The sequence below is a fragment of the Oncorhynchus clarkii genome, chromosome 26 (assembly GCF_045791955.1).
Source record: "Oncorhynchus clarkii lewisi isolate Uvic-CL-2024 chromosome 26, UVic_Ocla_1.0, whole genome shotgun sequence".
Taxonomy (NCBI): Eukaryota; Metazoa; Chordata; class Actinopteri; order Salmoniformes; family Salmonidae; genus Oncorhynchus; species Oncorhynchus clarkii.
In genome coordinates, this window is record NC_092172.1 from 15,650,306 (window position 1) to 15,678,203 (window position 27,898).

Consider the following 27,898-nt stretch of genomic DNA (forward strand, 5'->3'; position numbering starts at 1 on the left):
ACTGGGCTGTTGGTTTTTGTTTTAACCTTTCAGTTAAGACCTAGACAACCAGGTGAGGGGAGTTCCTTACTAATCAGTGACCTTAATTCCACAATCAAGTACAAGGGATGAGCGAAAACCCACAGACATTCCGCGCTCCGTGGAATGAGTTTGACACGTGGAATAAATAGATTGTTAACTGAACATAGAGACCACACATACTGTGGGGCCATAGTACCAGACCATTTCCATCCATTTGGGGGCAGAATTGAGTTGTCACAATATTATTTCATGGCGAGGGAAGTAGCTAACAGGCTGTCATTACTTGCGTTACGTACATGCATCACTGTATAAATGTGTCTTTGTAGGCTATTTTATAGTTCACCGCTCAGCGGAGTAGTTTTTATCTGGGATTATAAATTGCATTAGTACTGTACCTCAATAGTTATATCATTTTAGCTTTGCATTATCAATGTTTGTCAAAAATGTAGGGCCGGCTAATTATTCAACAGGCAAGTTATCCACATGTGAAATGGAATTGTATCGAGGGAAAACGCCTGTCAGCATAACGGCCACACGCGATCTATTATGTACTATTTAATAGGCTCTAGTTTGCATGGACTGACAATGTTGTCATTCTCATAAAATTGCCATTCTCATGAGATTTGCATATGCATAGTAACTATTCAGCCAACGCTGCGCTGGAACTCTGGAACTTGTTGCTGTCACTGGGCGGGCCCTAATGATGTTGTACGCCTAGACGGGGGGTGTAATTCAAGTGAAGGAAAATCGAGTCAAGGGAGTTACCTCAACGGCTAGTTTTTCGAGATATGAGATCGGGCCATATTTCATGTTAGTCTTTCTCTAAATAAAATAAAATAGGAGTGGAGAAAGATACAATTGAGAGTTACACAGCCAACATTCTGCCTATCTGCTGGTGGACAAATTTAACCCCCCCACCCCCCCCGTGCATGCACAATTTCTCTGTGTTTACAAGTGATTGAAACCGTGCCAGCGAAGAGGGAAAAGGATAACCTAGGAAGGAGGGATGGTGGACAATTCCGGTAGCAGCAAGGCACAAATGGTGAGTTGTTTCCCCCTGTTTGGCGCTGTGCCCTGGCTGGGTCTCGGCTGTGTCATAGCCTAGGAGCGAGGTAGCGAGCATTTATTTGCAGAGCAATATAGTCTCGTGCTTTTAGCCTATAAAAAGTAACGCTTTAAAAAAAAAAAAAGAAATCCTTATTAATATTTGGTTTTGATAGTTCAGCGTACGTCATTGCCAATGTCCTGTTTTAATTACAGTTATAAATCCTACTGCAAATAAATAATGTATAGTGCGTAACCCAATAAAATAGATCAAATGCATGCATATTTTTATGCACTGTAATCTGCTCCCCTAATATGATTTAGATAAGGGGGGGGGGTATATGTGCGTAGCCAGCTACGATACTATACGCTGTTTACTCATGTACGTTTTCTGGAGCCTCGCCATATACATCCGGAAGGCTAATTTTGACTGACTTCACGAATAGAAGAGGCTGTAGGCCTATGTGTTTTGGATAAAAAATTATATTTGAACTTTAACAATCATCTAACGTTAATTTTGAATGTAGGATACATCTGGGTTGATTTATTGTTTCGGATTTAAGCTAAATTGACACCTTTTGATGATAAGAAACAACTGTACGAGGCTACATGGTTCACAATTATTTCAAAGTTGTTATTGTTACTGATGTTTCTGTTCAAATCCAATGGCTTACATTGTTTTAGCTCATTCTTAAAGTGGTGAATATCTATTTCAATTGAGTGTTATGCGTTAACTCGAATTCATTTTTTTCAAATAAGAATCATAAATGCAATATGCTGTAGATCTATCTACAGGACGAAACGTGGTCTAACTTCTGTATTATGTGCAGCTGTGCTGAACATTGTGTCATTTTCCTATACTACACCTACGTATAAATATGTCCTGCATTTTACTACTGTACTTTTAAATACAATCACGTGTAGCACCAGATATTGCATACCATACAATCCTTTCCATGCAGTATATTTCTTTGTACTTTTTGTTGTTGTTGTTTGTTTATTAACAGTATTTTGCAGTGTCTTCTCCCCTTTCCTCAATGTCAATTAGCCTTTCCCTCATCTATTGTGCTCATGTTGAAACTTACCCATGTTATCCTCGTGAAGTGGATGGTTTGTTGTAGCCTACTGTACTAAGTCTAATCCTGACATATGGGACTTCCCTGTTTTTTATGTCTAAATAGTCCACTTTGTGTTATGCATGTTTTTATTAGAACCTGTAAAGCCAGACATCCAGTGGTAATTTGAGTTGTTGGTTTATGGTTGGCTATTGATGTCTTCCTCACTTCCTCTCCCAGCCCAGCATGTCACAGGAGAGTGGTCTGGGGGGTGTCTATCCTCAGGCAGGCACTGCAGGAGGAATGAAGCTGGAGGCTGTCATGGAGCAGCTGCAGCGCCAGCAGCAGGCCAGGCTGGAGATGGAGTGCAAAGAGAGGCGGCTCCGCGAGGCCCACATCATGTACGCCCAGCAGGTAGCAGCGCAGCAGGCCATCCTGGCCGCGGCCCGGGCCTCTGGAGCTGGCTTCATGGGCAAGGCCCTGGTTGGAGGTGCAGGGATACCCAGAGGAGGCCCACTGTCCCGGGTCTCCAACCAGAGCAGTGTGGACTCAGAGAGGGAGGATGAGGAGGACAGAGGCCGGGATTCAGGGGATGATGAGGAGATGATGGATGGAGACGAGGGGAGCGAGGAGGAAGAGGTAGGGGCTAGTGGTCTTGAGTACCTCCGCAAGCAGACACTGGCTCTACAACAGGGTGCCTCCCGCCTCCCAGCGCATCCATTTGGCAGTTACTCTACCTCGGGCCCCCAGCAGGTGCCATTGCCACCTGTCAGGGTGAAGCAGGAGCCTGACGAGAGCCGCTCTCCTGCAGGGCCCCATTCTGCCACCTCCCCCAACGGGCAGGCTGACTGGAATAGCTTTGAGGATCAGTTCAAACAGGTAAGGCCACCTTGGCTTACCGCCATTCTACTCTCCTTATAAATGTATGTCAGTTCTCCTTTCTTAGCTATATTCTCAAAATCCAATCCCAATTTAATTTTATGTCTGCCCTTGACATTAAAGAATAGATTTGTCCACATGAAGAAAGATTGCCACATTTCTTTGAATATTTCTCATCGGCAGCTAATCTGGTATCCAAAGTTGTACTATCTCTTCCCCAAACACAGTGAGTCAACACAAAGCTGTATAATGAAAACACAAATGTCCCCCTTGGTAAGTAAGCGTCATATAGGGGGAAAGCCTTTCGCTATTTTCCAGTCTCCTGTTGTGTGTTTTGTCTGATTTGTTTCTGCCCTCTCGTGCTGTGAGCGGGTGGGTTAATCTTAGCTTCGACACAGACCTCTCAGCCAGTATCTTTGTGAGACACTTACAATCACTGGGGAGGGCTGAGCCGCTCTATGGCTTTTGTGGCCAAAAATCCTAGAAGTGTGCACTGGCAGAGGGCCAGGCACGTGTGTCGCTCTCACTCACTGCGCTCTCTCTCTCTCACTCAGTAATTTCTCTCTTGCACTCTCCTGGCAGACATGCAGCACACGGGGTGAGAAGGTAGAGGTATCCTAAGGCACAGTAGTGGTGCTACCCATCTGAAGGGTTTCAACACTGTGCCAAGTGTACTTTTTCCATTGACGGTAAATATTTCCTCACCGCTTTGTCACGGTGCGACAGAATGCAGAGTGGAATCCAAGCTATCCTTCATGGTTGAGTCAGCACTAGGGAAGTAGCATGTGTTGTGTAACAGCCCACCAGTGGTTGATATAAAAAGCCATGTTGCAGTGGAGTTGACAGATGTAGGAGGCAGAACAGATCTATTGCTGTGACTGACCGTGGCATTGCGTGTGCTGCACTATCATTTTCCAAGGATGTCATTACTGTCTATTTAAAGGGGAAATGGCTTTGGGACTGTCACTCCGTCTATTTCCAAATTTAGCTCCACAGGAGTAATGGTGGAAGGGGAAGTAAATAAATGACAGCAGATTGAGCCCTGGATTAGAGGCAGGCAGGCAGCAGCAGTGCTATGGTTGGAGTAGGCTACAGTTATCACAAAGAACAGATGGACAGGATAGAGGGTGTAGTAGACTTCTAGCTACCACATTATTAGATCACAGTGGAAACAACCTGAATGAAAAGAAGTTTGACCACATTGTTATGTGACTGTGAACAAAAAAATGCGTCATTGGCGGCAGTAGGTTAGAGGTGGTCGACTTGTCTCTGTTTAGGCCAGTTGTCAGACAGCCACCAGTCATCAGAGCAGGAGAGGTGTCGCAGAGCCCTGGCCTGGCTATCTGTGGCGTGGTTCTTTTATTAGGAGAGGGGATTGAGCCTGGGGGGTTGGAGAGGCATTGTCAAACGAGAATTGGTCTGCGTTTTTTTTGTTTCCTCTCTTTTATCTTTCCTGTCATTATGTCAGCTCTGCAGTATTTAACAACTGCTCATCTCTTGTGGCAGTTTTAGGTTGCACTGCTGAAGGGGGACTTTTTTGATGGTATTGTCTTCAAGAGGCTGGAGAGAAGCCCCAGCAAATGCCGCAAATACCATTCTCTGGAGGGAGTGTTGATTAATATTTTCAAAAGCAATGGCACACCATAATCTGGGTGTCACAATAGTTTGAAGTAGCCTATTATATTAATTTATATTAAGGTTATAAAAAACAAATAGAACAACCTACCACTGATTTGATATTATGCTATTGTTATATTAGCCAAGAATGGGAAAGGGGGATACCTAGTTAGTTTTACAACCTAATGCATTCAACTGAATGTCCTCTAAGTGTTTTCCAGTTCTCCAGAACCCCCAACAGCACACATTTTTATTGTAGCCCTGGACAAGCACACCTGGTTCAACTTGTCAATTAATCATCAAGCCCTCAATGAGTTGAATTAGGTGAGTTTGTCTGGGGCTACAACAAAAATGTGTGCCGTTGGGGGTACAGGAGTTGGGAAACACTGCTCTACGACAGCACTCTGTGTGTCAAAGGTGCATGGTGTAAAGATCGGGGGTGGAGAGTTTGTGTTTTCTGTCATTGACGCATGTGTCGTGACCTCGCCCTTGCCCTTAACAGCAGAGTAAATAGTTGTCAAACGAGAGGATGGACAAAAGCATTGCGTGGAGTGTTGGCCGGGGTGTTATTGGGCCTGGGCAGATCACTCTCTTTCCCCCCGGTCTGGGCTCCGCTGTAGGCCCACTAATTGACCTCTCGTATCCCTCTCCTCATGATAATCTCCCAGTGATTAATAGAGTAATAATCATGCCTGTGGACCGTGCCCTGGTGTGTCGGGCAGTGATAGCTAACTCCCTCCCTAGCAGCTCCATACTGGAGGGGTTGAGCTGAGCATTTTCTAATGATAATACTTGTGGTAGACTAGAGGTAGTTTTGGTTTCGCTGGTTTATCTGCCGTTTCTTCATGTTTACATCTTCGATGTTCCTTTTTTTTCTGGTGTCAAGGGAGACCTAATCAACAAAAGTTAGACTGGGGCTTCATTTGCATTGTAGTGATGACCGAGTCAGGGAGCACTAAGCTGGGTCTAGGAGGGAGTGCTGGGAAGACCATTGGAAATGTGAGAAATGGTTTCTTTGCACTGTGACATGGTTTCTCAGAGCCCCTCTCTCATCGCATCATTAAACTCCAAGCACTGCTGGTTTCTACTGCTGGCTGCTGCTAGTTACTGGCCAGGCATTAAAACATGTTTGTTGAATGCATGCTGTTGCATAATTCAGCTGTCGCCCCAGCAACGCATCAGTCAGGAAATGGGGAGCTGGCTGCACAGCTGCAGCTGCCTGCGAATCGATCGATGGAGGTTGTTGGAGCTGCTTTTAGAGCAGGTAGGAGGGGGTGAATGTTAAGCCTCGTTTATGGCGGACATATTTAGCAGATGTATTCCACTATGCATTTTGACAATGAAATGTGGGTCAAATGCAGCCTGATGCATCTGCCCAGCAGAGTGCTGGGAAGACCACTGGAAATGTGTGAGAAATGGTTTCTTTGCACGGTGACATGGCTTCAGTTCTCAGAGATGGAGGCTGTGGTTGGAATCATGGGGCCTCTCTCCCTCCTTGCCTAGTCTGTGATACAGTACAGGTGTACGGCATCAGTATGACCTTGTTAAAGGCTTGTTTTGTAATTCACTATCCAATGCCACTTACTACCTGTTTTTCAATGATGTTGTATACTTGTTCAGTTTGAACCCTCCCATCTCCTTTGTTTAGCAACATCCTGTTTGTTTTCTCCTATTGACAGCTACTACTGGGGATCTGTAGCTATTATAAGCCAGAGTCTTGCCGTGTTTAGTTAAGTGAACACGGTCTGCTTTTAGTTTATTTTCCTACCTGCCACAGGCTAGAGTTCTTCGCACACAGCCTTTTTTAACCAACATAATTTCTCGGCCTAGATAATTCTTCACATCTATTTATAGAACCATTGTGCAACACCTATTTGTTGTACAGCTGAAAGCATAAAAAAAACCACACACACACACAATGGTGTCTCATTAGTTCTACACAGGTTTTCTAATGGTTGTGTTTAAAGACTGGTTGAATAAGTATAGCCTAGTCCTGTTGTAGAATGTTTGTACAGTCTTTTGTCCACTCAGATGGATGTCTCTTGTGGAGCTGGCAATACAGTAACTAACTTTACATTTTTCATTTCTGGTGTTCCATTGAGACTGAATCGTTGGTTACATAAGATCAATTTATTTTTTGTGGACCATCGAGATCGCCAATGTGCTGGAGTTTCTTTTCAATTCAGAATACAGAAACTAACAGAATAAGAACCGATCAAGAACACACATCCTATGATCTGGGCTTTCTTGATGTGTCCTAATGTGATTCATGTGATTGATAGGCTGAGCGCTAAGGGGTTAACATTGCCTCATTTGGCCTGTTAATTTCAGAGCTTGTCTTAAAACAGATTAGACTGCTCAGGGCCTCCATGATTCCAGCTTTAGTTTTAGTTTGTGGTGGACAACTACCCGGTGAGATTGTGGCTGGAGCCAGGATTTATGATAATACAGTTTGAGAAGTTTATGATTATATAAATTAGGATATCCGTAGTTTATGTTGCTCTTGTGTTAGGCTGATTTAAGATGTGGCTTTAACAGTGTGTTTGAACTAAGTGTCCTTGTATACATTTCTATTTTCATGCTTCAGGCAGTCCACATTAATGAATGATGTATGTTGATGTTTTTCTTGTGTATTGTAGTCCGTAGTCTTTATTTTCATAACCTGGGTTTCAGTGATGGAGCATTTCTAACTCTTTAAACAGACTCGGCGCTGTGTTTATACGTTTGCTTCACATGGTGCCTTGCGTCTGTAGTGGGATTTTCTGTCTGTTTGTGGCCCAGTGCTTTGTGGGCCTTCGTTGTGCCTCATTAACAAAGGGCCCTGGCTGGGTGGTTTGGGTGTAGGAGGCAACACGCAATTAGCACCGACTCCACCATTCTAATAGCATTCTTTCCATCAGAGAATAGTCTGTACTAAATGTAACTGTGCTAGTTTGACTTGGTATAGAAACCAATACAGAACCTGTTTAGGTGTCAGATTTACAGAGATTTAGAAAGGAGACGTGAGCCTGAGTAATCTCGTGAGATGATCGAACCATGGGGCTATGGGAAGGCTCCTTTGTGGGAGTTTGCTTGCGGTATCCTGCTCCTAACAGTCAAGTGTGGAATATTCCGCTAACCTAGAAATAGAGGTAGAGAGATGAAGGGGGAGACGTTGTGGAGGGGTGGGGTCAGGGGGATATTGGTCTGTCTCAACATTGCACTGCCCCACCCAAAGGAAACATTCCAGACGGAATTAAAGAGTTAACTGTTCAAACAGTGAGCATTCCCATTGTGGCTCCTACAAGAGGCTGGGGGGGGAAGGGTGGGGTAGCGTATCTGTGCTGTTCTGTCAGGGCCGTGATTGGTGATCTTTTAATTTATTTTAGTCATTGTCACAGGGGCTGTAAAAGAAAAAGGAGCGGGAGGGGAGGGCTGGTGCAGGGAAAGACACTTATTTTATTTATCTCCGTCTCAAAGGGCACACCTGCTGCTGCTGGGAGAGAGCCCTCCCGGGGAGGCTGGTCTGGTCTGGGGGAACCCTCATGGCTCCTCTCCACTTCTCTCTCAGACAGACAGACTGACAATGCTGTGCTAAAGATGTGCACCAGCTGACCTGACCAGAGCTTGGCCCACTCAACCTCAGCTTTATTGGCAGTGATGAGTCTACCGACCATAGATTGGCATAGTGATTTTTGTCTTAGGCTACAGGGAAGAAAGGAGTTGTTGAATTTCAAGATCTGTGCTCTTGATTGCAGCTCCAGCACTATGGCCACATGAACCAAAAAGAGGCCAAATATTATTAAAGATGGTGTTTTCTGCCACCATATGTAATAATAATAATTTGGTGGGTGTTTCTATATTTGTCCTATTTTATACATCTACAAGTAGGGCGGGGCGATATGGCCTTAAAATCATACACATGGCCAAAATTATTTGTTGAACGTCTCATTCCAAAATCATGGGCATTAATATGGGAAGGCTTTCCACTAGGTTTTTGAACATTGCTGCGGGGACTTACTTCCATTCAGTCATGAGCCTTAGTGAGGTTGGACACTGATGTTGGGCAATTAGGTCTGGCTCGCAGTCCGCTTTCCAATTCATCCCAAAGGTGTTTGATGGGGTTGAGGTCAGAGCTCTGTACAGGCCAGTCAAGTTCTTCCACACCAATCTCAGAAACCATTTCTGTGTGAACCTTGCTTTGTGCATGGGGGCATTGTCATGCTTAAACAGGAAAGGGCCTTCCCCAAACTAGCCCGAACCATAAAAAAATAGCCCCAGACATTACTCCTCCTCCACCAAACATTACAGTTGGCACTATGCATTGGGGCAGGTAGCATTCTTCTGGCATCTGCCAAACCCAAATTAGTCCGTCGGACTGCCAGATTGGGAAGTGTGATTCATCACTCTAGAGAACGCGTTGCCACTTCTCCAAAGTCCGAAGGTGGCGAGCTTTACACCACTTCAGCCGATGCTTTGCATTGCACATGGTGAATTAAGGCTTGTGTGGGGCTGCTCGGACACCCATTTCATGAAGCTCCCAACGAACAGTTCTTGTGTTGACATTACTTCCAGAGGCAGTTTGGAGCTCGGTAGTGAGTGCTGCAACCGAGGACAGATTATTTTTAAGTGATACGTACTTCAGCCCTCGGTCCCATTCTGTGAGCTTTTGTAGCCTAACAGCATTTACAGGTGGCCAGGGCAGGTCAAACAGGGCAGAAATTTGACCAACTGGAAAGATGGCATCCTATAACGGTGCCATGTTGAAGTCACTGAGCTCTTCAGTATGGGCCATTCTACTGCCAATGTCTATCTATGGAGATTGCATGGCTGTGTGCCCGATTTTATACACCTGTCACCAATGTGTGTTGCTCAAATAACCGAATCCACTAGTTGGAAGGGTCCACATACATGTAGTGTATCCCAATTGAATTTTTTTGAACTTATGGGTGATTTAATTATATATCTCGATTAATACAATACATCTTGATTAATACATTTTTTTTCTCTAAATAAGCTTTATTGTACAATTTAAAGGTAAAATACGCTGCATTTCAAACAGTCAGCAATAAGCTATTGAATTCACCGCTTGTGAAATTATACCTAGGCTTTCCACAACCACAAGACCCACTAATAATTGAATTATTGTTCATTTAAGTTATGAACACACCCTTCTGTCTGTCTCTGTTTGAACAGCCTGTTCATTTTGTTCAGATGTTGAAGTCAAGCAGCCTACCTTTTTTTTTTCTTCTCAAAATGAGAACAAGTTGCCATGTTGCACATATTTATTTTAATGTTATTTTATTTGACCTTTATTTAACTAGGCAAGTCAGTTAAGAACAAATTCTTATTTTCAATGACGGCCTAGGAACAGTGGGTTAACTGCCTGTTCAGGGGCAGAACGACAGATTTGTACCTTGTCAGCTCGGGGGTTTTGAACTTGCAACTAGTCCAACGCTCTAACCACTAGGCTACCATGCCGCCCCAACTAGACAGCTAGTATAAGTCTTTGGCTAAAATGCTCCTAGCGGTGCGTGGTAGCGCAATGCCACACGTGACAAACTGAGCATTACATTTCCAGAGTCAATGTTCATTGATACAACCACAATGTGAGGAGTTGCAACATGAAAAAGGTTAACTTCCCCTTTTATTACGGTAAAATATTGTCTCAATGTGTTTCGGTGTCCGTATGAGTGATTCTGTTGGACCAAACCTCAAATGCAAATAGCGAGTTGAAACCGCTTGTCAGAGAGGAAGAAGTGATCTCTCATCTTTGTTGTTAGTGGCAGGGGGATGAGCTTGGTGTGTGTGTGTGTAAATGGGAAGACAACGTGAGAACAAGTGGCCATAAACACGCATAATAAATAAATGACCTAGATTCTTAATTTGATATATTGCCCAGCCCTGCGTACAAGTGTGTATTCATATTCATGTGTGAATTGGAAATGTGATTTTCGCATATCCCAACTGAGTCGCCCCCCCCCCCCCCCCCCCCCCCCCCCCCCGAAATCGACCTGGAGGATTTGACTTCCTTGGCCCTTGTTGGAAAGCTACTGACGGCTGGTGTAATCTGATCAGTCAGCAGCAACCGCAAGCCCCGCTCCCTATCTCCCTCTCCCCCCACTTCTCTATTGCGCCCCCTTTTTTTCTCCCTTTCTCTCTCCCTCTCTCTTCATCCTCAATGACCATATCCTTCCCACTATGACATATCTCAACACCTGCTCTTTAATGAAGCCCCCTATGCACAGACAGATGAGAGGAAATGGCAGAGTGAAACAAAGGCCTCCACCATGGCTGCAGCCAGGGAACAGAGCCAAGCTGAGCTCCGATGTCACAGCAGAGCCTCGTCATTAAACTTAACATTTCTACCTCCGTCTGGAAGTGAGTGAATTCTCCCTAACACCACTGACTATTTAGTATCCGTAGCATGTCTTTAGAACAGACCGGAGGGAAGGGTGGTCCGGGTCGGTCTGAGTTTAATCCTGGCGTGTCGAAACCGGGCTGCGCTCCCTATTGAAAGCACAGTGTGGAGGTGAGGAGTGAAAGGCGTTTCGCTATTGTTAGTGGCAGTCTTGGCCGTCTCCGAACCCTGGCGGTGGTTTGGCTCAGGTCCAGGCCAGTGGCAGGCGGGCCCTGAGTTGCTAAATGACCCGCTGTGTCAGAGGCCCTGGGTAAACAACACTGCAGCAGCAGCGCAGCTGACTGGAGCATGGCACCCAGCCAGGCAGAGGAGCAGGAGGTGTGTAGGAGTGAGGCTTTCCTTTCACTGCTGCCTTTCTCTCCTCCCACCTCACCGCAGTCCACCCCCTGCTCTAACGGCATGTGCAGACGATCTGCCTGCCAACCTCCTGTGTAGCGTACAGTATATTACAGCGCAAGTGTGTGGCCAGGTTGTTAATCTGCCAAGTCTTCACAATACAGGCCTCCGTGTAATCGCCCCCGCTTGTCAGCACCAGTCTGTTGCAGAGGAGGCAGAGAGAGAGAATTCGACACTCGTTTATATTGGTAAACGTAATATTTCGCAGCAAAACTAATGTCTGCTTTGCTGTGCCAGCTGATGTTTTCACACATTCGGAAATCTGAGAATTTTCACCATGTCGAGTCGTGTTTCACCCTATTTCTGAACTAAAAGGCAGTTTAATATTGCGTTCTCGGTGTTGTTGTGAAGCAGTGAAACTTGTATTTTAGAGACATTTCACTTGCAAATCAGGCACATGGATAGATTGGACTTGCGAAGGTCTTTCTTGGCTTGTCTTTCTAGGCTCATGTTTCTCAACTAAAACAACCCTACTCCCAACTTTGAAATCAAGCAAACTACTTTTGTCTGATGTCCATATCAGTCAGAATAGTTCCTGGCTCTAGAGATTCAGATTATATTAAATGTGAGATATAGAAATGGGGGTTTGATAGATTAGGAAATACAACCTGTGATTATTTTTTGCTGATCTAGTTAGTAGACAATCACATTCTCAATAGAACTATGAACCATGTCAACTGGAGTCGATCATTTCAAAATCCGTGTTGGTAAATGATTTAAAAGGTTGGTCCAAAAATGTTAATTATTAACCTCAAGCCTTTTGAAGAGAAAGAGTTGGGACTGCATTGAATGGTAAAGATTATGTTCAGTATAAAATGGAGGATACTGTGGTATACCTGATAAGGTATGGAATGAGTAGGAAGATAAGAACATCAACTGAAAAAAAGAGCCTTTGCAAGTTTTGGATCCATGCAGATTTCAGAAATCAGACATTTGCATGGATCTAAATGTGAGGACTGTGGAGGCTGTTTTCTTTCCTAACCTGAATTAGCCTAGATTGGTCCACCATCTGGTCAAACAAAAGACATCCAGTCAGACCTGCCTGACTCAAATATATGTGTTTTAATCCTCCACGAACAATTAACCTAGAATGGTTGACACGACTAACATGACTCACAACGCAGGGAGAACTGTGACCACACTGGTCTGGAAAGGAGGAGAATTTACATGACACGAATGGAATTCAATAGAAAAGGCTTTGAGAATGTAAAGGTTGCGGTACACTCAGTGCACCGTTGACATTTTAGAGATGTGCTTGTCTTTGAAAAATAACAGGAATTTCACATGAACAGTGGATACCAAAATGTATCTCTATCTTACCTCAATTTTTTTTAATGTCCTCTGGATTCGAAAAGAAAAATGGCGAGTTCAACAACGGTGGGCCTGTCAGTTAGCCTTAATTATCGCACAGCATCTAGCCTAGTTTACACAATGCTTTTTTCCAGAATTTTCTCTGGCCTACATTGATTTTGTCACCCTAATTTTGGCCATCCTACAAGGGTAAAAACCAATAACGAATTATGATAGAGAGATTAGGTTTGGACGATTGGTTTTTATTTGCTTAATATGAAGAAAGTACAACATTTCAGGAGCATTTTTGTCAAACTTGTTTAACTGCATTACTCATCTTGAGTGTCAGTATATCGTTCTGTACGCTTTGTAGCATCAATATAGTAAATGTCAGTGGGTTGTTTACTCTTATGATTTAACTGCTAAATAAATAGTTATTTCCTTATTTAGCAGGAACTCTATTTTTGAACCACCCAGTAGAGTATGTGAAAGGAAGGCCCGGAAAATGATTCCTGCCACCACAGCCATAGATTGTTCTTTGCTTCTTCACGGCAAGCGGTACCGAAGCAACAAGTCTGACACCAACGGCTCCTGAACAGCATCTATATCCTCAAGCCTTAAGACTGCTAAATAGCTAACAAAGTGGCGTCACCAGCTTTCTGCTTTGACCCTCTATGCACACTCTATACACACTCTATACACACTCTACACACACTCTACACACACAAGCCCTTACTTACAAGCCCTTCCCAAGAATCTAGAGAAATATGATTTTTTTAAATAGAGAAAAATAATAACAAGGAATAAATACACAGTGGAACACAGGATACCAGTACTGAGTCGATTTGCAGGGGTACTAGGTAATTGAGGTTGGTAGATGTATACAGTGCCTTTGGAAAGTATTCAGACCCCTTGGCTTTTTCCATATTTTGTAGTTTGTCTTATTCTAAAATTGATTACGTAGTCCCCCCCCCTCAATCTACAAACAATACCGCATAATGACAAAACAAACTTTATAAATTAACACATTTATAAAAATAACACGTCACATTTACGTAAGTATTCAGACCTTTTACTTAGTGCTTTGTAGAAGAACCTTTGGCAGCGATTACAGCAGGGGTGGGCAACTCCAGTCCTCGATTGCCTGATTGGTGTAACTTTTCTCCATCCTTAGGAAATGCAGCTGATTATTCAAATTGCATTCTAAACTGAAGATCATGATTTGGTGATTATTGGAGTCAGGTGTGTTAGCTGGAGCAAAACTGTGACACCAATCAGGCTCTCGAGGACTGGAATTGCCCACCCCTGGATTACAGCCTCGAGTCTTCTTGGGTATAATGCTACAAGCTTGGCACACCTGTATTTGGGGAGTTTCTCGCAATCTTCTCTGCAGCTCCTCTCAAGCTCTGTCAGGTTGGATGGGGAGCATTGCTGCACAGCTATTTTCAGGTCTCTCCAGAGATGTTCAATCGGGTTCAAGTCCGGGCTCTGGCTGGGCCACTCAAGGACATTCAGAGACTTGTCCCGAAGCCACTCCTGCGTTGTCTTGGCTGTGTGCTTAGGGTCGTTGTCCTTTTGGAAGTATTGAACCTTCGCCACAGTCTGAGGTACTGAGCGCTCTGGAGCAGGTTTTCATCAATGATCTCTCTGTACTTTGCTCCATTCATCTTTGCCTCGATCCTGACAAGCCTCCCAGTCCCTGAAAAATATCCCCACAGCAAGATGCTGCCACCACCATGCTTCACCGTAGGGATGGTGGCAGGTTTCCTCCAGTCGTGACGCTTGGCATTCATACCAAAGAGTTCAATCTTGGTTTCATCAGACCAGAGAATCTTGTTTCTCATGGTCAGAGTCTTTAGGTGCCGTTTGGCAAACTCATAGTGGGCTGTCATGCCTTTTTATTAAGGAGTGGCTTCTGTCTGGCTATTCTACTGTAAAGGCCTAATTGGTGGTGTTCTGCAGAGATGGTTGTCCTTCTGGAAGGTTCTCTGATCTCCACAGAGGAACTCTAGAGCTCTGTCAGAGTTACCATCGGGTTCTTGGTCACCTCCCCGACCAAGGCCCTTCTCCCCCGATTACTCAGTTTTGGCCAGACGACCAGTTCTAGGAAGAGTCTTGGGGTTTCCAAACTTCTTTTCGTTTTCAGTATGATGGAGGCCATTGTGCTCTTGAATTTACCAATCAAGTTGTAGAAACATCTCAAGGATGATCAATGGAAATAGGATGCACCTGAGCGCAATTTCGAGGCGCATAGCAAAGGGTCTGAATGCTTATGTAAATAACGTATTTCTTTTTTTGTTTTTAATTAATTTGCAAATGTCCAGAAACCTGTTTTCACTTTGTCATTATGGGGTATTGTGTGTAGATTGCTGAGGAAATTGTTTTATTTAAAACTCAAAGGGGTCTGAATAGTTTCCGAAGGCACTGTATTTAGGAATAAAGTGACTAGGCAATAAACGGTTCCAGCAGCGTATGTGATTTATTTAACAAGGCAAGTCAGTTAAGAACACATTTACAATGACGGCTTACCAGGGAACAGTGGGCTAACTGCCTTGTTCAGGGGCAGAATGACAGATTTTTACCTTGTCAGCTCTGGGATTCAATCCAGCAACCTTTTGGTTTCTGGCCCAACTCTCTCTAACCACTAGGCGACCTGCCGCCCCGATAAGTCAAGAGTTGATGTAAAAAGGGTCAATACAGATGTATTGCAAGAATCACGTTTTTTTTAATGATACCCTTATGTCTCAACTCCTGAAATTGTGTGAAGAGCAGACTACCAAAACGGGAGAGTCAATGAACATTGATTCTGGAAAATAAATGCTCTGTTTCTGTTTTGAGCTGCATTGGGGTACCACGTACCACTAGCAGCATGTTAGCCAAAGACTGTTATACTAGCTGTCTAATCTGTTTTAGAAATGTGAAATGAGCATAATCTATTATACAAGGAATTGGCAACTTTTCTCATTCTGAGAAATAAGGTAGGCCACTTGATTTTCATCATCTGAACCAAGTGGACAGGCTAGCATGCTGTTCAAACAGTTAGAGATGATTATGAAGAAGATTATGTCCATAACAGTTACACTGTTCTACCTTGTTAGCTAGCAAATAGATTACAAGTTGGCAAAACTTGAAGTATAAAAATGAGCTTGTGTCCTCACTAGCATGTGGGTTTGTGCTTGAGAGATTGAGACCTACCTGTGTTAATATTCTTTGCTTCCAGAATTTCTCATTATTAGTGAATGTGCGTTATGTGTGTTTTGTGGTTAAATTTGTTGTAAAAATTGTGTTTTTATAGACATACCTGAAAGCCAGATCAGTGATTATTGTTTTCAAAGTGACTTCAGTGACTTCTGTTACTCAGTGTTGTAACTAATATTAAACCGCAGGCTATAGGAAAGTAGGACATTTCACTTGACATCCTGATGCCTAGTCATCCAAGTGAGTTATTATGTGAGACTTGATGTAACACACTTCCCTTTGCGTACTGTATTAGCCCGCCACATGAAGTGACTTTGTGAAAATGTACAATAGAGCTGCAGCAGCCAGTGAGCAGCAGCTGGACTCCTCTCTGCTGCCTCTCTGGGGCCTGGAGATGAGCTCCAGATGCGTGACGGCTGAGGCCGAGGCCTGGGTGGACGATGCAGGAGCCACGGGGCCGCAGCTCCTCTCAACGCAACACCGGCAGCGGGCCCACAGTGGAACACCAGCCTGGGTCTTCTAGGGAGCCGACCAGACTGTCAGAGGTGGAACACCCCCACACACTTAACACTAGCTGAGACAAAACCGATACCCACAGCCACTGAAAAGGGAAATCAGTCCCTATTGATTAGACATTGCCACGTTCTGCTCTGCAAAAGGGCTGTGTTTGAATTGGGAAAATTACTTGCGCCATCTGATACTTCAGAATGGGGGAAATTCTTCCTGCTAGCTGCTATGTGACGTTAGGAGTTAAGAAGGAAAGCCTCTGCTCTGAATGAGGCACTCTGTTTTTTTTTTATATCCCCACCAGACAAAGAAGTAATTTTCTCATTTAACAGCCGGGTTTGTGGCCCTGGCCCCATTTCATATGTAATTAGATGTGATGTGGCTTAATAGCAGAAAGGCCTTTGTTTATTTCTGAATGTATTGAATTCCTTTGGCTCTGCAGTGTAATGAGAATGGCTATAAAAGCCGACCAGTGATATGTGATGTCTACAGCTACCATTAGCACTGGGGTGAGGTGGATGATTGATGTGAGATATGCAACATATTTTTAGCCAAAGCTTTTAACCCAAGAAAAAAGGCTAATGGCTCTTTTGACCTGTGTAGAGCAGTGTTTGCTTGGAGCAGTCTTGACTTTAATGGTATCAAATAAATGTAGTTTTATTGTATGTATAATGTACTTAGATTCTAGTCTTAAAAGCTCCCACTTGTTTGTTCACTGGATCTGCTTTAGCACGATCTTCTCGCTCCCCCACTTCTGAGAGCACTTCAAATAAAATGGTCACTACACTTCAGAGAACAAAGGTAATAGCTCCAAATCCAATTATATTAAAGGGGGGTCTGGGTCTCACGCAAATCTGTGCATACAGTAGTTAGATTTGGGAAATTCAACCCATTTACAGTTCAGTTCTCAAGGTTCTCAGATATTCACTCGGCAGTGGTATGGTGCATGTTGAGCCACAGATGGAATTTTATAAGTTTACACTGGCTCTGAAGGGGTCTTTCAACCAATGAGTGTGAACTTCTGGCCATGCCAGCCTGTAAACTTTTTGCATTTGCGTGAGGCGGGGGAAGGGGGCAGCGGGTGAGAGAGAGTGAGGCAGTGGGGGAGGGGATCTCTCTGCCTGAGGAATGTGGTATCTTGGTGAAAGGGCTGGAGCTGAACAAATGCAGACAGTTTATTTGATGAACCAGACTTACTGGTCACCAGCAGTAGAAATGTTTACCCAGAATGTTGATGCACCCTGGCTTTCTCTAAGACCCTGCCTTTGTCCTCTGAGTTTTAAACCCTTACTTCTAGTGACTTGGAGTCTGAAGAAGCCAAGTAGGACAAGGTGAAAAAGTTGGTCAGTCAGTGTCTGGTTTGTCCTCTCTGTCTCTCTCTTTGCTCTGTAATTGGAGTGATTTAATGGAGGATGGTGGTCTGTCCTGGGGCCTACCTGCCTTTCACATGCCTCTTCTCTTTAGAGGTGCAAGACAAATCGCAGGATGGGCAGGTAGCGACATGCTCCCCCCTCTGGACGTTTGGCCCCTTGTCCCTGGCTCCCCGCCGTTCTGTCTGCTGCTCCCCAAAGAAATACATCTCCCTCCAACATGACTGGACATCCAGAGGCAGGCAGGCTCTGATCTGATTCAGAACCCTGCTGCGTTTCATGTGGTGATGTATGAGCTTTTGAATGCGTTGTGGTAGTTCTAAATGTGAACAGAGAGAATCCGGTCGTATGTGTGTGGAGGAATGCCACCATATGTTCCAGCATTGGCAGTGAGATTTACTCCCTGTGCACATGGAATTGTGATTAGTGAGAACCTTTGTGCTAGCATAGCGTATGGCCGGCTCACCATGAGATCCTTTACAGCCCTATCCACTCAGCACCCCCTCCCCCACCACAGCAAGAGGCTCTATAAAGGATTATATGAGTCCCGCAGAGGGATAAAGCCCAATTATTTGATTTGGATTAAAGATGGCAGCCCACTGCAATGCCAGTTTATTTTTTTATTTTTTTAAGTGTGCTGAAAGGGCAGTATCACTGTCCGACATAGGGAAGTGGATTTGCAGCTGTAGGGAATACCACGGAGAGTGACAACGCAGTATGAGTTCAGTAACACAGAAGGTGCTTGCTGTACACATAATCTGCTTTAATCCAAGGTTTCACTTCCCAAACAGTAATTGAGTAATGTACAAAGCAAATAATTGAAGGTTTTTTTTTTCTCACAATGGTGGAACCAAGTTAAATTATAGAAAGACTGGGAAACATTCTATTTGACTAGCTGTAATTTCATTTTGATAACTTAATTTAACCACTGCATGTTTATTTTAGCACAGGGTCTTTGGACCTCATAGAAAGAACCAGACTTTTAGCATAATTCTATAATTATGGTGTAGAGAGTTCACTGTATGGAGATGCACATTTGCATGTTTCTTGTCATTTATCTCCAGCGTTTTGGCTGGGTTCCAGAACGGTCTCAGAAGTCTTGTGGTATGCTTAGCCCAGAGACAACCTTGAATATGATTCAATTACCTCCCCTTCCCTTGTCTGTTTTAGAGATTTCCCTCAATCTTCCAGTTTGACAGCTAGTCATTTTAGGGAAAAAGATTAGTAAGAGGAGTGTGACCTAGAGAAGGCTGTGAGATGGTGACTGCTCTGCTCCCCCAGTGTTGTGAGATCCCATGACTGTCTGTAGATTTACAGTGGGATGTGAACTGTTGCTCTATTTTAGTAAAGTCTGCCTGCCATTGTTGACTAGGTCAAGCTGGGAGTACAATGGCATTTCTCTAGCCATGATTTACAACCTGCGGTTACCATAGCGATATTGTTTGAACACCTAATCAAATGGCCTCCCAGACTATTTGCTTTGCTCCCCTCCTCCCCCTCTTTTACTCCACTGCTACTCTCTGTTGTTATCATCTATGCATAGTCACCTTAACTCTACATCTACATACTACCTCAACTAACCGGTGCCCCTGCACATTGACTCTGTACCCCCCTGTATATAGTCTCGCTATTGTTGTTTTACTGCGGCTCTTTAATTACTTGTTACTTTTATCACCTTATTCTTATCTGTATTTTTTTTTAAGCTGCAGTGTTGGTTGTTGGTAAGCATTTCGCTGTTGTATTCGGCACATGTGACTAATACATTTTGGTGTGTGTCTGTGTGTGTGTTTTAAAAAAAAAAAAATTTTAAAGGATGGTTGTGACTCTTTGCTCCAGCTTGTTGGTGATTATGGGTTTTTATTATTAATTCAGCCAGCTAGGGGACATGAGTTTTTCCAATGGAAATCCCCCAGTCCCAAACGTGAGGCTCTTGCTCAAGGTGATCGGTTGAAGTCACACCAGAGTCGTCACAATGATATTTTCCCCAATCTCAATTTCCCTGGTCATAGCAGTAGTATGAGGATGATGAGTATTGACCCGTGCTGTGAGATTGTGTCCGGGGGGGGGTTGGGAAGTTCACCATGTTTGCACATCCAGAGCTATTGATCGGGCTTCAGTTCGATCGCTGGCCAGGCCCCCGGGGAAAGAGCCAAGGCCTGTAGCATGAAGCTGTGGGCGGGACTGTGGCATCTAGGTCCAGTGGAGTGGAGAGGTTAGGGGGCTGCAGCAGCTCCGGCCTGCCTCCGGTTAAATACGACTCTGGTATGTCAGGGACACGCGCGCCTTCGTTGATTAACCCTAGCCTAGCTCCATACGAGCATAATGTAACTCTGGAAACCAGAACTGCAAGCCAGCCAGCCAGACACACGTTTAAACCAGCCAATGAGAAAATGATCTTCCCTGCGCTCCACCCCGTCCCACAAGCATGTTCAGTGTTATCTGCTAAGTTATCTACATCATGACAATGACCTAGTTCAATAGGATGTTCTCTTGCAGTATGTGCTGCAGGTTGACCTGCTTTAGTGTGCTTGTGTAGTGTTGCTGTAGAGAGGATTTTCCCAGAGCCAAGGTTTCTCTTTTTCATGTATTTCCCTTTGTAAGCACCACACAGAGCCACACCACATCATGTTGTGAACTAGCTCTGTCCCTCAAAGCCCCTCTGGAGAAATGAAGGAAAATCACAAAGTGCTTTTATTGCAAACTAGCCTCTTCATCTAATAACAGCTGCTTATCAAATTGGAGAACTGCTGTCAACATCCTGAGCAATCAATTCTGTCCCCTCCCCCCTTTAAAGCTGCCCAGCGCCTGCCATTAACCCCTCCTGTTCCAACTCGCCTGGCTTCCTCCACCAAAATGGAGGCGTGACTCCAAACATTTGTTTTTAATGGCTGTTTTGTGTTCCCCCTCAGGTATGTGTCGACATTCAACTAGGAGGAGGGATTGTAAACCTGTTTGTGTGTGTGAGATGTTGATTGAAGCATATATGTAAAGAATATAAACACATTACACACTGCAATACACAATGCTTATTTCCCGGAGATGTATTATCCATTTACAGTCAAGTCCATTTCAACTATTATGTTTACCACTCAAAATAAAACACACTGCATTTGTTTTGCCAGAAATGTGCCTTTTTTTCTCCAAATGATTTGCATTTCTGGCATGGTTCCTCCATCTCAACATAAGTGTGGCTCTTTGAGCTGCTCATCAAGTGTCCTTATGTATGTGTTGTGTGTGTGTGTATGTATGTATGTATGTATGTATGTATGTGTGTGTAATCGTCCCCAGGCGTAGTGCTCTTTTGTCATCAGTCCAGTTCTCTCCTCTCTGAGATGTCGTTATAGCTGTGGCAGACAGACTGCTTGTTTGTTCCCTCCTGGTGACTCACTAACACATGGATGTTCATCTGGATGATTCTCATCCCTTATTTGGTGCTGGGCCAGTCAGACACGTATGGCCATAATGTGATTATCCCTTCCACCGCCTGGCCAGTAAACCTGCTAACAGCATTACTCTGGAAGAATAGAGAGGGAGAGGGAAAGAGAAAAACGTTTTCAGCCTCAGCAACACACACTCATGTCTCATACATGCGTGTGCACCCACACATACACCAGACCCCATCAGAGGTAGTAAGGTACCCTGTTATATGTTTTTAGGATGTGGGAGCCTCATGATAAATGTGGAACTTGGGGTGGAGTGTGTACTTGCTGATGAAGGGGCAGAGATGGGCAATTTATACAAAGTGGTCCAAAAGGCTGTGCTCCACACTAAACACTAACAACATAGTTTTAACATTCCTGGGCTGACCATTTCCCTACAAGAGCCAACATGTCTGCCCATGAGTAGGAGGTTCCTTTTGTATTGGCCCATATTTCATGTCTATTTGGGATAAAGCCCTACAACTGGGGTGACCAACCCTCCTTCTGGAAAGCTGCCCTTGTGCAGGCTTTTGTTCCAGCCTCAATCTGATTTATACAAATTAATTTTGAATAGTTTACTGAGTCAGGTGTGTTTGTAGGCCCGGAGCATAATCACAATCACCTTCATCCAGAATTTGACTTGGTGAAGTGGTGCTGTTAGCAATAGACAGAATATAGACCGAGGAATTGACAGGCCTGTATACCCATTAGCTGTCCATTAGGAGGGGAAGTCCAGGGAAGGGGATATCCTCTGGCCCCTGGAGCAGACAGTTGGTCAGACAGGTAGGCAGTACCCTAGACAGGGACGTGGGTCAGTGGACAGGTGGGCTGGCCCAGACGCTGGAAGTCTGTCATTTAGCAGTGACATTCTATCACACAGATCGTTGTTCCCTGTGATGCCACACACCTTTGACCCCCGCTCTCACAGCGCAGTGCAGCACGGAGTGTCCCTTGGGGAGATTTGTGCACGTGTGTACTCTAACAAATGGCGGCCGATAACCCAACTGTCACTGCTCACTGTCAATAGTTATATTATATATTCACCCTATGGAGAGGGAGGGGGCTACTGGTAGTTAGATCTTCAGTGATGAGTCACTCACACATTTAGATTTGGATCTCTCAAATGTAATTATTTTCCCCCTCGGGTTGAGACCTCCCTCTGTTTGGATTTGAAAATCCAGCCGTTGTAATGGAAGGGGGCGGCTCTCGGAGGGGCTGTGCGTCTGGGTGTTTGAGTGAGAAAGACAGAGGAGAGACAACCAGTAAAAGCACAGCCTCCTTCATTATCAAAGCATTGTGCCGATAACATCAAAGAGCCATTCCAGACTCTGAAGTCAGAAGGACTTTGAGAGTTCAGTGTTAGCCAGACTAGTGAAATGATTTAGTGTGACAGATATAGGTTTATGGCTTTTTACATCACAATGACCTCTGGGCCATGGAAAAGATAACAACAATGTTGTTTATGAGATACAGATCGCAACAATTTGAATGAAAAAGTAAATACAAGTATGTGGGATTCTGCATGGTCATAATATTAATTATCTTATGTTATCATTTCTAATGGTCCAACTTGAACAAAAGCAACCAAATAGTGTGCAAGGGGGGTCAATAAAGATTTCTAAATGTACTATTTTGCATGTGTACTTTCTTGATGGTCCTGTTGTAATCTTTGTTACTTAAGGCTCGCACACATTGCACCGAATGTGGGTCTAGCGTTCATCTGCCGATTGTTAAGCGCGCTGTGTTTTATGGACCACCATGGGTGTCTGACTGCTGACATTTTCACAGTTTCTAAATGTTAAATTGGTGTGCAAATCACAGCCGTCGCTCTGTTTAGAGGTGCAAAGTCCAGCCAATGCTATTGGTGTGTGTGAGCCCTTAGTGGAAATTTACACCTAAAGTGTTTGATAAGGAAAACTATGCAAGATTTTTATTGTAAAAAGATATTTGTTTGACCTGTTACTTAGAAACACAAAGAGGGATATTTGGATCAGAACTGGATTGAAATCTATATGTGTTGTAAGCTGATATCAATATCTATTTAAACTGCATGACCATTGGCAACCATTAAGATATAGATGTTCACATGCCCAGTGAGTGAGCGAGTGAAAATAACTTACTCTCTGGGGCCTTGACAACCTTTGGCCTCCTGCCTCTCGTTTTCAGGAGTTTTCTTCCGTACTGACCAATGGGCTTGGGGCTATTAACAGCCCCTCTCTTCTCTCTCCTGTCCGGATCTTGTTTTGATTCCTGATACTTTTATTGGGTTTGTCTTAAAGGAGAAATTCCTGTTCTGCACATCCTGTTTTACCTTCTACCCCTATATTCCTTTATCTTCCGTCCTGTGGGGCCACTGAGTGACCCCCCCCTCCCCCATATGACCAGTCCGCCTCTGGTTAGGGCTACTGACCAGCCTGTCTGTCAGCCCTGCTACACCCCATTAACCTGGCCGCCTGCTGCAGCTGCTTTTGGGTTGAGGGATGGTGGGGGGGGGGGCAAGGTATCCAGCTGGGTTGGAAGGCCTGGTGGGGGCAGGTCTGGGTCCGGGCCCAGATGTAGATGGTTTAGGTGAAATTGAGATGTTAGTTAATGGGGGAAGGGCACAGGAGCTTCTGAGGAACACACTAACTCCTCAGGCTTCACTCACAGATCCAAAGAAATGCTTTGTGAGTGTTTGTAGGGCTGTCGCGATGACCGTATTACCGCCACACTGGCAGTCGTGAGTCATGACCGCAGTCAAATTCCACGTGGCCGTTGAGTCACTGTAATCTCCTCTTATGCACTCTGGGCATGTATTGGTAGTACCTAACTCGCTAACGACCATCAGGTCCTAATGGCTGGTACTCAGGGCTCTATTGTCCCTCTAATCACTTTGACATCAATGCAAATGCAATCCAAAATCCTTCACTGTATATTACCCACGGAAGAAAAACATTAAAAATATAAAGATTTAAGATGTCTTTGGTACATAATTGGTCTATCCTATGCTCCAAAGTTTAAACAAATTTTAGTAAATGCCTTTGAGTGTGGACTGTATTATTATGCATAGCCTACTGGATGGACTAGTTACCTTATGAAACGCTCCAAACTTTGTATGAGTCTGGGAGAGAACGTATAGGCCTAGGCGATGCTGTTGGTTCACTGAGTTGTGCAGGGCGGCTTACAGAGTTTGCCTACAATTATAGTGAATTTGTATTTTATTTTAAATAGCCTAGTAATAGGTAGTAATGCACCGATATTACATTTTTGGCTAATAACGATATACGATATTTTTCTTGCCCAAAAAATTGATATCGATAACCAATATTACAAATTTTAGCAGCATATTAAAGCATTCTAGTACAGTTAAATAGTTAACACACACATGTACGCAGCAGTCTAAGGCACTGCATCTCAGTGCAAGAGGCGTGCGTCACAACAGTCCCTGTTTCATATCCAGGCTGTATCACATCCGGCCGTGATTGGGAGTCCCATAGGGCGGCGCACAATTGGCCCGGCATCGTCCGGGCCGTCATTGTAAATCAGAATTTGTCCTTAACGGACTTGCCTAGTAAAATAAAGGTTACACATATACACACCACACTGACCAAAAATATATTTTGTTGGCATTTACGTATGTCCCCATTACCAGTAAAACAATCAAAACCTGTTTTTTTCACTTACTTGCTGTGCTGTTTCGTTGTTCAGTTGTTTCATTCTCAGCCAGGATTTCTATGGAACGTTTTTTTGCGTGTCAAAAAAGATACACGTCAAATAACACACTTTGACGTGTCAAATAAGCTTGTTGACCAATCAGGACCTGAATGTGACTGCACGTCAAATAATAATTTAACGCGTTCATACATTTTTACGTAGTTATTACACACAGTTTAATCAATCACTCGTATTTCATATGTCACAATGATTCATAGTATCTATGTCGTGAAGCTAATAGCAGTGACAGTATTACTGTGTAACTCCGGTAGGGTAGCATCTGAAAAATAGCGCACTTGGTAGTGTGTCCCGGTGCTCGACCAGTGAAAGCCAACATCACGCACGACAGAGAACGGTTGATTGTCAAGGGTAATGAATTCCGTTATCTTGGCTTCAATGGATTTCGCCTTTTGAATTGTCTCACTGAAATGTTCTTACTCTTTCAAATGACTGATTGACTTGTTGACTGCTCGATCCACACAGCAGACATTGTGAACTAGGTTAGGAAATCTGTGTTGCACTTGTAGCGCAACATTTTGTGTGGCGTCATTCAGTCCTGTACCTACATTATAAAAACTCAGCAAAAAAAAGAAACGGCCCTTTTTGAGGAACCTGTCTTTCAACGATAATTCGTAAAAATCCAAATAGCTTCACAGATCTTCATTAAACATTAAAAGAAAGATGCCCAAGGATCCCTGCTCATCTGCGTGAACGTGCCTTAGGTATGCTGCAAGGAGGCATGAGGACTGCAGAAGTGGCCAGGGCAATAAATTGCAATGTCCGTACTGTGAGATGCCTAAGACAGCGCTACAGGGAGCCAGGACAGACAGCTGATCGTCCTCGCAGTGGCAGACCACGTGTAACAACACAGGATCGGTACATCCAAACATCACACCTGCGGGACAGGTACAGTATGGCAACAACAACTGCCCGAGTTACACCAGGAACGCACAATCCCTCCATCAGTGCTCAGACTGTCCGCAATAGGCTGAGAAAGGCTGGACTGAGGGCTTGTAGGCCTGTTGTAAGGCAGGGCCTCACCAGACCAGACATCACCGGCAACAACGTCGCCTATAGGCACAAACCCACTGTCCCTGGACCAGACAGGACTGGCAAAAAGTACTCTTCACTGACAAGTTGCAGTTTTGTCTCACCAGGGGTGATGGTCGGATTCGTGTTTATCGTCGAAGGAATGAGCGTTACACCGAGGCCTGTACTCTGGAGCGGGATCGATTTGGAGGTGGAGGGTCCATCCATGGCCTGGGGCGGTGTGTCACAGCATCATCGGACTGAGCTTGTCATTGCAGGCAATCTCAACACTGTGCGTAACAGGGAAGACATCCTCCTCCCTCATGTGGTACCCTTCCTGCAGGCTCATCCTGATATGACCCTCCAGCATGACAATGCCACCAGCCATACTGCTTGTTCTGTGCGTGATTTCCTGCAAGACAGGAATGTCAGTGTTCTGACCTGGCCAGCGAGTTTAGGTATGAACGGTAGTTTTGACATCGGTTTTTAACATTGGCGTTAAATTAGACATCAGGCCGATACCGATGTTTGCATTTTTAGTTAATATCGGCCGATTACGATATGTTCACCAATATATCGTGCATCCCTAGTAATAGGCAATTTTCATATTTTCTTAAAGAATATGCTGACACATTACCTTTTTAGGTACAAAATATCTCACCACCGTGCGTTTCCTTCTTATCCTCTCTCAGTCCTTTCTGGAGCAGAGATAGAGGCTGTCAACAGTTTATTTAAATTTGTTTCGTTGTGGAAACATGTTGCTATGATGAGAGAACATGGTGTGCAGCCTGAGGCAAGGAACAGAGTGCAATATTGTATTTGCAATATGTCTTCATTTCTACGGTTTGTATCATTCACAACTAAAGTTGCCAAATCATGCTAAATCTAGCGTATAGGACCTGTTTCAAATGAACACTTTTACGCATTGCCACTGAATATGCACACTCACTCCGGAATGTGAAAAATATCCTTTCTATATTATTCAGCTACGTTCGGTTATATCATTCTTACAATAAAATCATATAAAATAATTGCACGGAGCTTATCAGCATATCTTGTCAGCTAAATCCTTCTATGGTGTTATTGACTGTATGCTTGTTTATGTGTAACTCTGTGTTGTTGTTGTCGCACTGCTTTGCTTTATCTTGGCCAGGTTGCAGTTGTAAATGAGAACTTGTTCTCAACTGGCCTACCTGGTTAAATAAAGGTGAAATAAAATAAAAATGAACTAGCCTATAGCATGGCGCATAGCCAGATAACATACAGTAGGCCGAAATACATTTTCTTCATATCATGTTTCCTTGCACCTGCCTAAAATGTAAAAAAAAAAATATTGTGAGGGTGTGTATTTAAGCAATAAGGCCAATATACCACCGGTAAGGGCTGTTCTTATGCCCGATGCAACGTGGAGTGCCTGGATACAGCCCTTAGCCATGGTATATTGACCATATGCCACAAACTCCCGAGCTGCCTTATTGCTATTATAAACTGGTTACCAATGTAATTTAAAGCAGTAAAAACAAATATTCTGTCATACCTAAGGTATACAATATAAACCACCTAGTTTATATTAACCATTTAGACCCCAATAGAATTCTAGGCTGCTGCTGAGATTGAGACTGAGAATTTACGATGAAGCTAATTTTCTCAAACATAAATAGCTCTAAAACAAAGAACAAATGACAATTAGAAGTTAACTTAGTTTTAAAGATCACATTCATGTCAGTAGGAATAACTCATTTTGTCTACAATCACTATCAATAAAACACTCAACAAACCCTAGAGTTTAAATTGTAGTTTGTTACTCACTAAATGTACCAAATATAGCATTATACTTATAAATATATAAATATTTTAAAAATAATCAGAAATGTGACCAGAGAACAATATTCAGAAAGTATTTCAAAATCCACACAAAGTAAGCTATTTGATTAACTACGATTCTTTCTCCTGTAAAAATGTCAAAATGCAAATGACTAT

The 27,898-nt window shown here is 43.8% G+C and overlaps 1 protein-coding gene across 3 annotated transcripts in view; it reads left to right on the forward strand.

Moving 5' to 3' along the window:
* The first annotated feature begins 924 nt into the window (after positions 1-924).
* The window catches only part of LOC139385068 (AT-rich interactive domain-containing protein 3B-like), a 59,861-nt gene continuing 32,887 nt past the window's right edge, over positions 925-27,898 (forward strand). For all 3 annotated transcript variants that reach the window (XR_011628909.1, XM_071130114.1, XM_071130115.1), the window contains exons 1-2: positions 925-1,063; positions 2,361-2,999. Coding sequence is in view for 2 of the 3 variants with exons in the window: in XM_071130114.1 (XP_070986215.1) it covers positions 1,028-1,063; positions 2,361-2,999 (675 nt within the window). In the remaining variant the exon portion in view is untranslated. The remainder of the gene's footprint in view (positions 1,064-2,360; positions 3,000-27,898) is intronic.